This window comes from Lasioglossum baleicum, chromosome 13 (assembly GCF_051020765.1).
Source record: "Lasioglossum baleicum chromosome 13, iyLasBale1, whole genome shotgun sequence".
Lineage (NCBI taxonomy): Eukaryota > Metazoa > Arthropoda > Insecta > Hymenoptera > Halictidae > Lasioglossum > Lasioglossum baleicum.
This window is the reverse complement of record NC_134941.1, coordinates 13843901-13859419: the sequence shown is the minus strand read 5'-3', so window position 1 is coordinate 13859419 and position 15519 is coordinate 13843901. Positions and strand designations below refer to the sequence as shown.

At 40.9% G+C, this 15519-nt stretch overlaps 2 protein-coding genes across 2 annotated transcripts; one reads left to right on the top strand and one right to left on the bottom strand.

The window, feature by feature from the left end:
* The first annotated feature begins 210 nt into the window (after positions 1–210).
* Uqcr-c2 (Ubiquinol-cytochrome c reductase core protein 2) lies at positions 211–2913 on the top strand. Its single transcript, XM_076436443.1, has 7 exons — positions 211–368; positions 709–845; positions 914–1105; positions 1181–1397; positions 1463–1894; positions 2374–2595; positions 2673–2913. The coding sequence occupies exons 1-7, from the start codon at positions 324–326 to the stop codon at positions 2757–2759; spliced, it is 1332 nt and encodes a 443-aa protein (XP_076292558.1). The 5' UTR covers positions 211–323; the 3' UTR covers positions 2760–2913.
* Positions 2890–6377, bottom strand: LOC143214882 (nucleolar protein 11-like). Its single transcript, XM_076436412.1, has 4 exons — positions 5755–6377; positions 5046–5580; positions 3665–4722; positions 2890–3572 (listed from the first exon to the last, which is right to left on the bottom strand). Exons 1-4 carry the CDS (start codon positions 5884–5886, stop codon positions 3444–3446), a joined length of 1854 nt encoding a protein of 617 aa, XP_076292527.1. The 5' UTR covers positions 5887–6377; the 3' UTR covers positions 2890–3443.
* Between the last annotated feature and the right edge of the window lie 9142 nt (positions 6378–15519).

Below are 15519 nucleotides of genomic sequence, written 5' to 3'. Positions count from 1 at the left end.
AATTATACTTCCATCTCGGTTGAATATTGTCTCGAAAGAATCGTACGCAAGAATCAACCTATTCATCCAGCTTTTTAATGAGAGAACATGAGTTTAGATTATAAAATCTCTAAGTCCTCAGGTAAGTACAGAACATCTATAATTCTATAATATCTATTGATATCTATCAAAGAGTCTCTGACTGTCAGACAGTCTCTGATCTATATGTATAGGTTTGACGGAGATTCGTTCGCCATCTACAGTCCGAGAGCGCAAGATCGTTAAATTTTGTTCCGTGTTCTACTTGGACGAAAAAGCTCTTCAAGTTCTCGAGGACCGAGAAAATGGCTAATTCGGTTGTACGGTCGTCCTTGTTACGCGGCTCCACGGTAAAGATTACACCCTGATACATTTCCATTTCGCTTTAACAAGAAAAAGAATCACTCGTAACTGATAAATGGCACGATGAAACTCATGGGTGTTATGTAAACGTAATTCGGTATCATTCTGTATGTCAGACTTTGTCGTACAGATTACGCGAACAAGATCTTGTTAAAAGACTGATATCTTATTTCTAGAATTCAAATTTCTATCTTACGGTGAATGTTTGATTAGTCAACGATTACATGTATACTTGCTCTAAAATTTTTATTCAATTTCAAGCTTTCTCTATCCACAGACAGTTCTACTCCAATATTCTTTGCTTAAGTTGCTTTGTATATTATACAGGTCAGGCATTACGTAGCTGCAGCAGCTACTCAGCCTGCCGTTTCCGCTGCCGCAGAATGTCAAGTTTTGGGCAATAAAGTCACTATTGCTGCCTGCGATAATAATTTACCAATCGCGCAAGTGTCCATAGCCTTCAGGTACTTTTCTCGTTTTAATGACCCTCTTCTTCTTCTTCTCCTCGTTCTTAAGAGCCTTTTATTTCTAGAACTGGATCACGAAATGAAACTTACGAAACGCAAGGTACGGCTCATTATTTACGGATGGCAGCAGGGTTAACTACAGTGAATGCAACTGGGTTTGCGATAACAAGAAATCTTCAACAAATGGGCGGTAATATAATCGCTACTGTAGATCGAGAAAGTATCGCATACACGTTACAAATCACAAGAAACAATTTGTAAATATTGCTTGTTACGACATATTGCTGGTCGCATCATGTAGCTTTTGGTGGATCAATGTTTTCTTTTTATAGATCGGATGCTCTTCAATTATTGGAGTATGTCGCGACTAAGCAACTCTTCAAACCATGGGAAGTATCGGACCAGACACCTAGACTGCAATACGAGAAGGCCTCTCTGCCGCATACAACTTTAGTTTTGGAGATGTTGCACAAAGTTGCCTATCGTACCGGACTGGGCTACTCTCTATACTGTCCGAAACGTCAGATAGGAAAAATTGGATCGGAAACTGTAAGCATCATTGTGTGAAACTATCTCGATAAGCCTGGGAACAATGTTTTACCTTCGTTGTACAGTTACAGCACTTTGTGAATACGTGGTTTACTGGACCCAAGTGTGCGGTCGTAGGGACCGGTGTTTCGCTGTCAGAACTTACAGCTTTAGCGAACCATCTGTCGATTGGTTCAGAAGATCGTGCATCCGAACCATCCAAGTATGCCGGTGGAGAAGTTCGTAAGGAAAAAGCCAGCGATCTATCTAACGTCGCAGTTGCCGTCGAGGGTGCAAGTTTGAAAAATGAGAAGGATGCCCTCGCGTGCGCTATTTTGCAAAGAGCTTCTAACGCAGGACCGCGCGTTAAATGGGGCAGCAGTTCGAGTCCTTTACAGAAAAAATTATCCGACGCTGCAGGCTCAGATCCGTATGCTTTGTCAACCTTTAACGCCAGTTATACCGATTCAGGACTGTTTGGCTTCATTCTGTGCTCGGCACCCAATGTAGCGGGAGCTGTGAGTAGCTACTATGGACAGAGTATACAATATTTCACTTAATGCACCCTCATTTTAATTTGTACAATTTTTAGAACACTGATATCCATGTACGTATCGAGACTACGGTTTTACAAATTTCGCGGTTGTTGGTACAACAGTAAATTTAATTATCTGAGAATTCTAGAACCGGCAAGAAAATATTTAAACATATCAGCAACAGTACTGACTCTGGAGTAGTGTTTTTCAACAGCTAAGAATGTTGTTATCCTAAACGAAGTCGTTTCTCGTCAGAACGTTAAAACATATCGGATTCTTCTCTAATAAACTAGAGCTAGTTGATTACATTTTTTAAATGGAAGTGGTTTTCAAATTAATTTTTCTATCTAAAAATTAAATTAACACGAATGAAAATGTGGACACGTGAAATAGGGATCTCTGGTGCGAACTATAAACCGTGAATACCTACTGTATAATTAATTTCTATCGCTACATTTCAGTTGACGAAAGCTGCCTGCAGCTGGTTGAGAAGTCCGAATTTAAACGACAGCGACATTGCTCGCGGTAAAGCAATATTGAAAGCAGAAATTCTGTGCGGAGCAGATAACGCGGCTGCCATCTTGGAGAGTTTACAATGTCAAGCATTGCTGAAGGGTCGAGTTACCTCACCGTCAGCGTTGACCGCCGAAGTTGACAATGTTTCTGCTTCTGACGTGAAATCTGTACGTAAATTTACGTCGATCACGTCGATTCCATCAGTTTATCTTTACGTTCAGCTAATCGTTAATATATATTTCAGGTTGCCGATAAACTAGCGAAAGGAAAATTGAGCATGGCTGCTATTGGTGACTTAAGCACAGTGCCATACCTCGATCAGTTAAAATAGATTCGAAGTTGAATCTTAAAAAAAAAAGAGAAAAACGAATAGCGCCAATTTAATATATTCAGATCCTGCCTCGCTGTTGGGATCTAAGCTAAAAAAATGTGTCATCATAAGCGTTCTGTAGATACTGATAAAAATAAACATTCTTTATTCGAAACGTTGTTGTGTTGCAAGTTTTATATATGTATAACAAATATTATCGCGATTCAACAATCAGAAGAAAATTTCGGAAATGTTTAAAACGTGTTCATTCTGCTATACATAAATAACAATTGAAATTCAGGAATCTTTTCTTCGAAACATACTTTCTGGATCTCCCAGGGATGTCGTATACGGAATTTTATTTGTTCAATAACTTCTTCTTCCTACGGACGTGTATACAGCAAAATAGTGGTTTCTATTTAATAGAAAGTTATTCGAGAAGGATAGAATTTACCTACTTTGAAAGAGATCAAAGGGATCACTACATATAGCATGGCAGATTAGGTGGGTTAATCTATGTACACTCAGAGGCCATTTAATTTCAAACATATTTGTTCACCTGTCCAAGTTTCTTTTATTTAGAACGAAAGTTGAGTCTCGAGAAACGAAATGACTTGATAAAAAAACCTCCTTCGCTTCTCCTTATGCGAGGAATTTGAACATCCAGTCTGCTCCAATTTTGTCCATTCTACTATACATTACGTGTCAATAAAGCTTGATTTCTTCGATTGCGTAGAACTTGTTACGATCTTTCTGCAATAATTTCAACGACTTTCCGTTAATGATCCTTTTCAGGAGAGGTCTCAAGTTCTCCATGTCCTTCAGTAAACGTAGCTAAAACAAACATAGATCAGTAGACGATAAAAATGAAAATCAAACTCATGGGTTATATTCGAGTTCTCGTACGAGTCTACATAGACACTTACATGCTCGTCCAAAACACAGGTAAGCTCATTGAGAAGCGTCGACACTTCCGGATCCCGCGACAATACGTAATGTTGATAATGGGATTCTAACAAAAGGCTAGACCACTCGTATAATTGTTTCTCCGTAGGTTCTTGTACAATACTTTCGTAAAATTCTTTATCTCTATCAGCTAATTTCTGTATCAGGTATTGCAATAGTCGTAGGATTTCATCGAAGTTTAAGCCTCCACTTTTAAGGTAGGACGACAGAGAAACGTCAGAATAAGTAAGGTTGAATATCTTATCGAGAAAACCGTTTCTAGAGTAGCAATCGTTGCTTTGAGTCTTCTTCTGCGATGGACTATCGACTGTACCATTCTGCATTGGTAGGAACGTTTCGTTGGGAGTTCGAAGGGAAAAGATTAAAAGCTCGATAAGCAATTTTTCTGGCAGGTCTTTGAAAACATTTAAGCACCATACGATCGTTCGTACATCCTTCGATTCTATCAGCTGAGGAATTAATATTTCCTGAATCGCCGCGTCGCTCAAGCCCTCGTTTACGTAAGATGATATCTGCTTGGAAAGTTTCATCGGTGGTTTCTGAATCAGCTGTTTGCTGCCAATGGTATGCTCGTTCTTTTCCCATTGAGCCAACGTAGATTCCTGTATCACAACGACGTCGTCGTCGTCCTCATCATTCTCATCGCTGCGTTTGAAACGCAGAGACGAGCCAAGCAGTGTCGCTATTTTCTGCGGAGCCAGATGATACGGCGCAATCGCTAAATGCCTATTGGCGGCTAGTAACAGTTTATCCTCGATTTTCCACAATTTTGCATCCTTCGTGTACAATTTCAATTTTTGTACATCTTGAACCAACTTGAACTGAACATTGTAAATCATTAATACAGCTCCTTCCTCCGAAGCATCAGCACCATAAATTGCCACCGTCGTCTCGTTCAATGGAGTCATGACGACTGGGTGTTTAGTATCTACGTTACTAATAATACCGATCAGCGCGTTCGAGCTGGATTCGTTGTTCGCTTCCATCAAAGAATGGCTGTACAATCTTCCGTGAGACCCTAACGAATGAGAAACAGTTTGTACGTTAGATGCATGTCTATATAAGTTAATGATGTTTAGAAATTCTGAGAAAAATCTGACACACGTCAAGCACCTAAACACATACTCTGCGATTCGTTTCAGATTTTTAAATTGAAAATCCTGCTTGTAAAAGATCAAACACCTGAGAAAAATCGAACAAAATGCAGATTTCACAAGGAAGTTCTGGAGTGACCACATTTATATTTTTACAGGACCGATATATTGTTATAATTATTATTCGTGAATTTAAAAGAAAAATAAAAACCAATTTTTTCAATGTTTTTTCCAACTATCGACTTACACAGCGTCAAGAAACATGCTTTGCTCTTGGTTTGCAGCACAGTGTAACCGACAAGCTCCTCGGATCTTCGCTTGAGTTCCATTCGCCTGGCTCGATCGGCGTCTTGAGAATAGGTCTGGTTGTTCAATTTAACCACCACACATGCATACGTCCCTTTTGTTTCTGTTAAGAGGCATAAATTTGTTCTGTTGCCTGTGCGAATCAAGCGACAGTCTAGAATCTTTTCGTCCGTATGTAATATCCCCTCGTTGGACCAAGATTTCTTTCTGTTTTGTATAGCCCATTCTAACAGAGCACTAGCTCCGTCTTTGCGTACCAACACGGAGGGAGACGATTCAAAAGTAAGAATTGTATGCAGCGGAGATTGAAATTTGTAACCTTTGATGGTGTTTAGATCGGTTTCGTTCTCCGTCCAAAGACGTAGCTTCTTCTCGTTAAATATAGCAGCGTAACGACACGTTGTTTTATCGTATATCACTTGAGACGTTAATCGATCTTTGCTGGTCCAACTGTTTAACTGCTTTGGATCCTGTAGCTGTGGATGAAACGTGTGGTTGAAGAAAATATTGCGAAGTAAACATATAGAAAGTGTAATATCTAGACTGTGAATCTTTATGCATTTATACTATTACTAATATCTATACTAATACTATATAATATATATACTAATACTAGTATTATTACTGATATTACAAATATCAAAGTTTACCTTGTATCGAATAACAATGTTTCTCCCTAACGTCACGACTGCACATCCGCTTTCCGAGTCTTGTTCGACACCTAGTAAATTTTGTTGATCGATAAGCGGACATAACGTGTAATACGAATAAAGTTTAGCCATTTCGAACACGTTTCAGGTTCCTGTTTGCGGCGCACGTGTTGCTATCCAATCCGTGGAGAACCAAAATCAGCTTCGCCGATAACCAACAATTGCTTTCCGAATTTTAACATTTCTTTCGTGCATACCGTTCCGGTGTTCTGCCTCGGCGATCATCGATCGCACTGCTACACGATCAACGTTTCCGTTGCGATTACAAACAACGCCGAACAATCGGAATTATTTGAATAGAAGAATTTCTCTCGCGGGGCACACCGCACGAGTTTATTTAGGTTAATGTTGTATGGCGCTGTAGGTTATTTACGTGCAATTACAGACGAGATTAGGTTAGGAATAGACCAATTACCCCAGGTAGAAAGTATATGAAAGTATATTTCGGCGTTCCCACTTTTTCCTATATCGTTTTTAGCATGAAACAGAACCGACATTATCTTTAGCATGGTACATACAGATATTATTATTCATAAGTCAGTTCTTGCCGAACACCTCCTTGATTAGCACGTGCGCCTAATACTTACCAGGAGATCCGAAGCGCTGCAAGAAGGAGGTGGCACATTACAGGCACAGAAGAAACAAATACCCACTGAAAAAATTGTTAATAACTAATTAAATACGAGCCTGATTTACACAAAATTACTACTGGATTGTTGGTAGAGGTCTATTCTAGCTTCTTCAATCATAAATCTTCACAAATTATGCCTGCAGAGTTAGAAAACAATTTATTATTAAGATGGTGTCAATATTTTTCTACCTCACTTCTGGACAGATGTCCAGAAAATTGTTAATAACTATTCAACAACTAATAAAATCGAATAAAAAACTGTACGTGAAAGTTGCTAATAGTCTAGCCTACATTCTCTGACCATAGATTGTTATAAACTATTATCGGGAGGCGAGTTATTTAATGAATTTCCTGACAGTTTCATGTTATCAGGAGTAAGTATCCGGGGATTAGCAGCGCCTTGAAAGTAGGTGGCACGAGTGCGTCGCGCTCTGTCCTTGTCCCACACTCAACCTCTCTTTGTCTTACACATTACGGGCATAGGAGAATCAAGTACCCTCTGCAACAATTGTTAATAACTAATTAAATACGAGCCGGATCTACAAAAAATTGCTACTGGATCGTTGCTAGAGGTCTATTCTAGTTTATTCGATCATAAATCTTCACAAATTATGTCCGGAGAGTGAGAAAATAATTTATTATTCAGATGGTGTCAATATTTTTCTAGCTCACTTCTGGACAGAGGTCCAGAAAATTGTTAATGATTATTTAACAACTAACGGCAGCCATTCAAAACCTATACGTGAAAGTAGCAGGAGGTCCACCTCGCATTCTCCATTCGCTAAAGTTTATAAATTGTTGCTGTGAAGCGAATAATTAATGAATGAATCATTGATTAATTTGATGGGCTAGTGGGGTCCGTCATTGCTGCTGTTGTCGGATACCTCCTCGCATATCATGTGCTCCTGGTAATACCAGGAGATTCGAAGCGCCGCAGAAGCGTTTTACACGTGTGAAAGATAGGGGAAATTAGTTCTCAATCTCGTCCCACAGATGTCGCTACCATGGCGCTTGAGTTTCATAGCCCCGGTAATTCGTAAAATTGATGGAAAAATAATTAATTACTCACTTTCCGCTAACAAGTCATAAATATTTAAAGTTGTATAATATAAAGTGGACCTTCAGCAACTTTTACGTATAATTTTTAGTCGGATGCGATAACAGATTAAACTGATGATAAAAATTTTCTGTACCCGTGCACTGAGATAGATAGAAAGCAATTTTCGGTCACTATAAGTAAATAATAATTGATTTTCTAATTTTGCGAGCGTAATATACGAACATTTATGGTTAAAGAGACTTTAATATATTCGTAGTAACATTTTGGCAACGTTTTTTTAGCATGTTCATGATATAATTGAGAAGTTATTAACGATTTTTGTTGAGATAGAGATAGAATAAGAGAAGGAAAATTGATTGTGCGATAATGATAGCGATATTTCAAGGTTACTTTATTTAGAGTGATAAGTGTTTTATATGCACCTATAGCGATATTTCTGATCGTGCTACCTATTTTCAAGACATTGTTTCATGCGGTTCTGGATACCTTTGAAGCCTTTTTCATAGTAGGAGTACATGATGTCTTAGTTGGTATTAATGGAGGACAGAGGTACGAATTTACAGCAGCTCGAGAGAGGCAGGTATATCCAAAATGTTGGTGCCATCTACGGCAAAAATTGTCAAGCTTCAAATGGTATCGAACCGCCGATATACTGGTGGACTTATAAATTATATTACTTAAATAAAAGAGTGCTTAAAAGTATCACTAAAGAGATAAATATCGATAGAAATAATCAATTAACTAATAACCGGAAATAATCAGTCGATCTTAGTCCTCCAAATTAATCTACATCTGTACACACACAATAGGGTTGCAACCATGCAACCACATCATGTGGAGGACATCCAGTTATTATGACCCTCTGGTCATGGTCATTCATCAGTGCTTACAATCAAATGATGATTATAAGACGAAGTTTCCAATATATGCTAGTGCAGATGATCTCAGGAAAAATGAGAGGCACCGCTGCGGGAATCGAACCCCGGCCTCACTGCTGGTAGCCGTTCGACTAACGAGCTCACCCATGGAACCCTCCCTATAAGAGACCTTCATAATGCATGTAATCTTTTCCTTTCCTTATTTCTTTCAACATTATATTTTATTCTTTCATTTTAGTTCACTCTGGCTCCGTCTAATTTAGATCGAATTAATACTTTTTCAATTTCAATTCGAATTTAGTTCTGCTTCTTAGCAAGACTGAGAGATTTCCTCGTATTTTAATCTTCTGCTTTTGTTTGAACGCACTCCGACTTCTAATTTAAATCAAATCGATACTTTTTCAATTTCAATTCGAAGTTAGTTCGCATACAGGGTCGTTTATTAAGAAAATCTTTTTTAAGAAAATCTAAAAAAATTCTGGGACACGTACTGAAGTCCCTATTTCAATGTATAATCTTTGAATGAAAGGAACACGCTAGTCAAATCCATTTTATTTATCTCAATTTGAACTTGAATGTACCTTTTCTAGTTTAACATGTACGCGCTCGATCGCGCGCGCAATGATCGTTTTAATTGAACAATCAGAAAGAACTATTGCGGTGGGAGGGCAAAGCGAGCGTTAAGGAACGAGACTTTTTCCTTCGGCTCCTCCGTTTTACCAACTAACGAGCTCTCCCGCCTGGTAGATTCGAATCAGGAGGATCGTATTCGTGCGCAAGCCAGAGAGATCCGAGGACGTTAATCGTCCGCCGGAAACGGCGCGGTTTAACGAGTCTAACGAACAAGAAAAAAAAAGAAGAAGAATAATGAACGCGGGTGATTCACTTAAACGGAGTACATCTGAATCCCTCTCATAATCTTGAACAGAAATAAAAAAAGAAACAATCCTTGTTTCTTGCCCGCGATTGTTTTTCGTCACGCGATCCCGCCGATTTTACGTAATTTTTCACGTTCGACGCCACTTCCGGTATCTCTGGACCATTATCTGCGCATTAAACTGGACAGCAGAAACACCTTTGCTGTCCGACTGTCCGTTAGAATCGTGGATCTATAAATAATCCACGAAATAAAAAATTGCCGTGACCAACAATCCTTGATAGCCAAGCGATTATGCTAATTCGCCGGAGAAGCATGCTGTAGCGGAACGATTAGGACATTTTCGAATAAGCCTGTGTCATTCTACAAAAAGAATAGCGGCGGTGTTGGATGCTAATGGATATAGACGAACATGAAAATTGATTTTTCGTGGCTCTTATTTACTCTTGTCAAACATTTTGGTCAAAATTTCTTTTACGGAATCCCCCAGAGCTGTTCCAAATAATTAGAAAGAAATCTGGGCGAACTTTGACCACTTAGGACGCTTAAGGATTAAAATAATTAATTTAATCCACATAGAAAAGTTGCAAACTACAACTTCTATGTAGTATCTTCTCTGCAATTCCGATAACTAGCAATTTTCTTCAAAGGTTTCTTCCCCGTTCTGTAGCAAACCAATTGTTCTGGCTTCTGAAAGAAGTTCAAATCGTATGGTCCGATATTAAAACCGTGATCGTCTTTTCAACAGTGTCCGAATATTAATGAGAATAACTAACTAAACTGTGAATGCTTCTACAGATTTACGTTCCACCCACGCGTTACAAAATGCACAAAGTTCAAGGGCCAGCGAGGAATAATAAAACGCCGCGAGGCAGGAATTCGAAGAACAATTATTCTCCGGCAATTTACTCTCGCGTTTCCTTCATCCCTGGTTCTGCGTCGAAGCGGAGGTTGAACGGGTCTGGGTTAGGTCTGGTTTCACGAGGATTTCTTCCCATTGCGTGACGATTTCACGATCGCAGGATCCGATAGGACGGACAGAGGACTAGCGAACGGGTACCGTAACACGAGGAAGTTCCAAAGCTTCCTGAACGCGACAAAAAAGATCGAGGCTCTGGGAAAAGGATCAGAGAGGGAGGATTCGGGCAACGAGCAACAGGTTTCTTTTTTTCCCAAACAAGCAGGAAGTCCGTGTGATTCACGGACGTTGATCAAGGGGCTGATAAAACGACGCCCCTTCTTCCCTTCGTTTCCAACGTTTTTCGGCGGTCCTCTGCAGTCGGCAACAACTTCCAGATGTTCGAGTGGATTCCGTTACGAATATTGCCAAGAATTCCAGGACACTCGCGACTCTTTCGCATCCGGCGACCTTGCACTCCGGGGAATCCCGGGGAAATGTACCGGGGAACGATTCCAGCGATTCGGTGATCAGCGAAAATGTTAATCCGACGACACGGTCGCCGAGCAGGCGGATTCTTCCGCCACCGTTGCATCCTGGAGGCAGAAAAACACCTCTAGGGACTTTCGATGATGCTCGTCGCGATGATGAAACTGGATTCTTGATCTTGAATAGAGAGGCGAAGGTGGAGGCAACGGTTGACGAGGCGCTGGGGATTCTTCGGGGTCTTGCTACGCGTGCTGGGCATCGTTTTCATACTTTACTCGATTCCTTGAATGATCTTCTGGTGTAGCGATGTTGGGACACCGCGCTGGATTGAGAGAACATCTATATTTATCTGAAGCATGTTATTGTAATGTCGAGGCTTGCTAAAGCGCACGCTAAAGACCAGTACAATTATCTCTGTCGCGACGTCGTATTTACGAACCGCGAAGGGAGATAATATTGGATTTAGAAAGAATTTCACATCCCCCTGGTTGCAATGTCTCAGAAACAGATCCTGGGGAGATGCTGTGGGAGGAGACGGGTTTGAAAAATACATAAAAGAAAACAGTACAATTATCTCTTTCATTCGCCGAATTTTTCCTGGACAGACTAAATAGAAATCACGAAGCTGAATCACGTAAACGTCGAAAAGTAATGAAGCTGGTATGCTTTTTTCCGGTACGAATAGTTGTTACAATGTGGCAAAGCAGCTGCCAACATTCCGCCGATGAAAAGCGACGGTCCCTGGCCCTGAGCACAGGGTTATCCTACTCGCAGTCGGTCAAAAGTCGATAGCACCGCCTCTCTCTCGCATTCCCTGAATTGTTGGCGGAGGTGTAAAGTTCCCTCGGTGCTGTCGTACAGTTCAGAATTGCGCAATCCGTAGGTGCAGATCACGGATGGTCGTAGGGAAGCATCTCGGGTGAGCTGGGAACGTGGTGGACCGGCAACGGAACAGCGTTTAGCGTAGACATTACAGCTTGTCCGATTATTTTTCAAGGAGGAGCAGTCGTCGATCCTGTTGCTCTTTCTCTCTCTCTATCACGAAGTCTCTCTTCCTGTCGTCGTCGGCTCGAGGCGAAGATTTTACTCGGCTAACGACCCTCTCTCCAGTCTGCGAATAAATTCCTGCTGCCCACGTAAGCCACCATATTTATTGACTTCCCTGGTCCCGGCCACGAAGAGACCGTGAACACCGATCTGGGATCAAGTTCAAGAGCGGGGGTCTGATCGATCGATCAACCGACGATAGAAACCGGCCCCCACGGACGAACCTCTTCTTTCCTCTGGGCCAAGGTCCCTCGAAAATTAGCATTCCCGCCGATCAGTCAGATGTCACGCCTCTTAGGATCTTTATCTCCGATCTACGACGTCTTCGTGGCGCCTGCGGTTTGTCAACGATCCTCGTCATATTACGTTATGGCCCCCGACTAGCTGTTACTCTCCGACGGACATGCAATTAGCGGCCGTTTAGTAGATCGTCGCGCACCGGATCAAGATCGCATAAACCATGCTCTCGCGCTACCGATCACGTTTCCGAGATACTGCTCGAGATAAACGTGGCTCTCGAGTCGAAAATCAGGACTTTTTTTATACTGACTCTAAGAATATTTTGAAATTGACGGTTAAATGATCAGACACGATACACTTTCATATTTGATAATTTATTTGGTAGAAATTGAACACGGTTATATGGAAAATATCGGAAAGTCTGAATCACCAACAGATTACAGCAACATCCCTAACATAACACATCAATACGTATTTCAATTGTAAAAGTGAATTACATCGTAATTGAATTGATTAAGTGACCAGAATTACAAATTACATTATAATTTCATTGAACGAAGCGACTGAATTTTTCGAATTACGAGATGATCGAATACAATATAATTGAATTACTATGTAATTATAATTCGTGAAGTAATTCAATTGTAATTCAACACGACTCTGGTCGTAGTTAATAAGCAGATGTCCATAATCTTTAATCAACGTATTAGGTTGTCCCAAAAGTTTCTTCCGGAATGTGATCCTTTAATATTGCTAAATAAATATTAGGTTGTTCCGAAAGTTGGTTTTCGATGCATACACATAATGCAAATTCATACTAAGAAGTACTAAAATATTAACATAAACATTATCGTATTGTTTGTATTTATTTAGCGACATTAAAGGAACACATTCCGGAAGAAACTTTTGGGACAACCTAATATAAATGAAAGCTACCTCTTTGCATTTCAGCGATGCTAAATTTACTAAGAAGTAAATCAGGCCCGAAAACGTCCCCGAAGGTCCCCGAAAAAAGAATTCGCCGGTTAACTGTAATCCGAACATAAAATCCATGAGATTCGCAACGGTATGGGTTTAAGATCTTGCGAATTTCCTTATTGGTCCTGAGGGCCAGTGACCCACACAGAGATCGTCTGAAATTGAGAAAACTTGTGGCGGCGGGATGCAATCCTGCCGACAACTGGTCCTCATTCCGGTTCTTCAGTCCGCATAACAGAACTCTGTTTTCTGCAAAAATTTCTACGAGACTCCTTTATCTCCGACGTTCTGGTCATCGAATGAGAAATCATGATCGCTGTCCGTAGTCTATTAGAGTCTTTCGGAAGTGTTCAATGTTGCAAATGCTGAATACTCTTGTTCAACGTTGTAACGTTTCAGAGAGAGAGATAGAGAGAGATTGTCTGCGAAGCCAAGAATCCTGAAGTAACGTTATGCGAGGGGGGCCGAGTGTCGCGTTTAATTTGCACGGCACCGTGCATTTGTTTATTACCTTGCCGCATTATAGCCCCTTGCACCGTTATCGATGCGTTTTTCTTCGGGGAATCCCGGGATCGTTCCTGGTAGCGGGCCAGTCTAACTGCTTCGCCAAACTTCGGCTGCAATCTGCACATTTCTGCATCCTTCTCCGCCTTTAAATACGATAGGAATTAACGAGGCTGGAGTTCACGTAATTTTCTCCTTCGTAAAAATTGTCGACTCAATTTTGCTTTGTGACTGTAATTTTGTAACTTATTTAGCGAATACGTTAGAACAGGGGTGGGCTGCCAGCCTGTGGCACCCGCCTAGCGGTTACGTCGCCCCAGACAAAAAGACAAATTGCCGCCCCTTAAGAATATATATATTTTTTAAATAAAGGTACATATTTTTTATTTTCAATAAAGATGAAATCATTTCATTTTGATTTAAACAGAAGCATTTATTTTAATAAAAGCAAATTTTCTATTAATTGGGTATTGAACACATCAATATTTTTGTCACACTTACAGCCAAAATGGCGCCCCTTTTTGGCGCCCCGGACAAATGTCCGGGTTATACTTATTCTTTTGAAGCAGGCACCGTAACTGAATCCATCTGCTATCTTTAATACCTGAGCGCTCTCCGTTCATGTAGCCTTCTTACTAATCAGTTCGCCGCGATTTTTTCACAGTTTACAATCGTACGATGTGAATTGTCCTCTCGCCCAAGAGATCATTCCTCGCTATTGTAAATTGGTGCTCCAATAAGCCGTGTATCTGTGGAACTGGCGTAAATTAACCAATTTGGTTGCGTGATTGAGTTGTTCCTTTTTGAAGCAACGAACGTAAAAAAGAGCTTGAGTTGTTTGGCGCATCCGAAGAATATAATTTAGAAGAATCAAGGTGTTGGCAAATTAATTCCTGTCCCATGAATCTGTAATGTTCGGTAGCTCTGCCTCCGCGAAGCTAGTCGGGCAACTGGAATTTCTAGGCATTCAACTTGTCAATCCCGGGACAGTGTGTATTAAACTACTTCGAGTAGAGTAGGCAATTAATGCTCGGACAGGTTTATGCTTTCAATTTCTGCCCGCGAAATTGCGGCGTCGCAACAAACTTTCACGAAACAAAGCATAAATTACTTGCTCGAGACTCCCGCGGGGATGATTTTCAAATAATTAACGCTGAATGGTTCGTTAAAGATGGTAAACGAGGCCGAGATCGTCTCTAACGAAACTGTCGGTAGTTTTCGCTAGAATCTCGGCATACATTCGACAGCATTAACATAATCCTCGGTGTTATTACCATAACGAACGTAATTCGAGACAGGCCCGAATGGGTCCGAGAAATTCCTCGCGGACAAGATGCGACGTGATAGCCGGTATCACTCCGGTAACATAACTCCGTCGAATTTACACACTTGTACGTTTTTATTGCCGCGGAGCGAAAGGTACGTCAGCGAATTTTACCGTTAGCGTTTTCGCCGGTCGACCTTTCGACAGATTTATCGGCGACCGGTGCAGAAACGCGTGTATACACAACGATTACCAGGACATCGAATTTCCGACGGAAACCTGTACGTGATTAAGCGATCAACCCGCGAACGGTGTCCGACATTTTCTACATATGTCGCCCGCTCGATTTTCGTGTATCCCGGAGACTAGCGGACTGTAGATCGTCGATCGATACCGAGATATATGCTCTGTTAGAACCGTTTACACGGGGTTCAACTCCCTATAAATATTCCAGAAATTCGCTAAAATGTTTTCCGTACGGTAAGAGGTGTTGACGACAACACGCGATTTGCATATTCGAGATACACGGCGGGCCATTCGGTGATCGATTGTCGTTCGCAATCGCCACCGGAGGCTCGGAAATTTGTTCTAACAATCCATTAATCTTCCTAAAAACCACTGAGACCGGGAAACATTTTATTACACGCTGGGGGCAATTTTTATTTTATTGGCAAAAAATGCGGTGGACGCTTTAGACCGAGGAATTCCGTGACATTTCAATCACGGCTTTCGAAAACGATAAAAAAATGCTAGGATATGAAATATAATTGAGGGATTGTTTAAAGGAAGGTGTGCTGGAGATATTCCAATTTGTTCGAAAGCTAAACTCGGCTAAACTT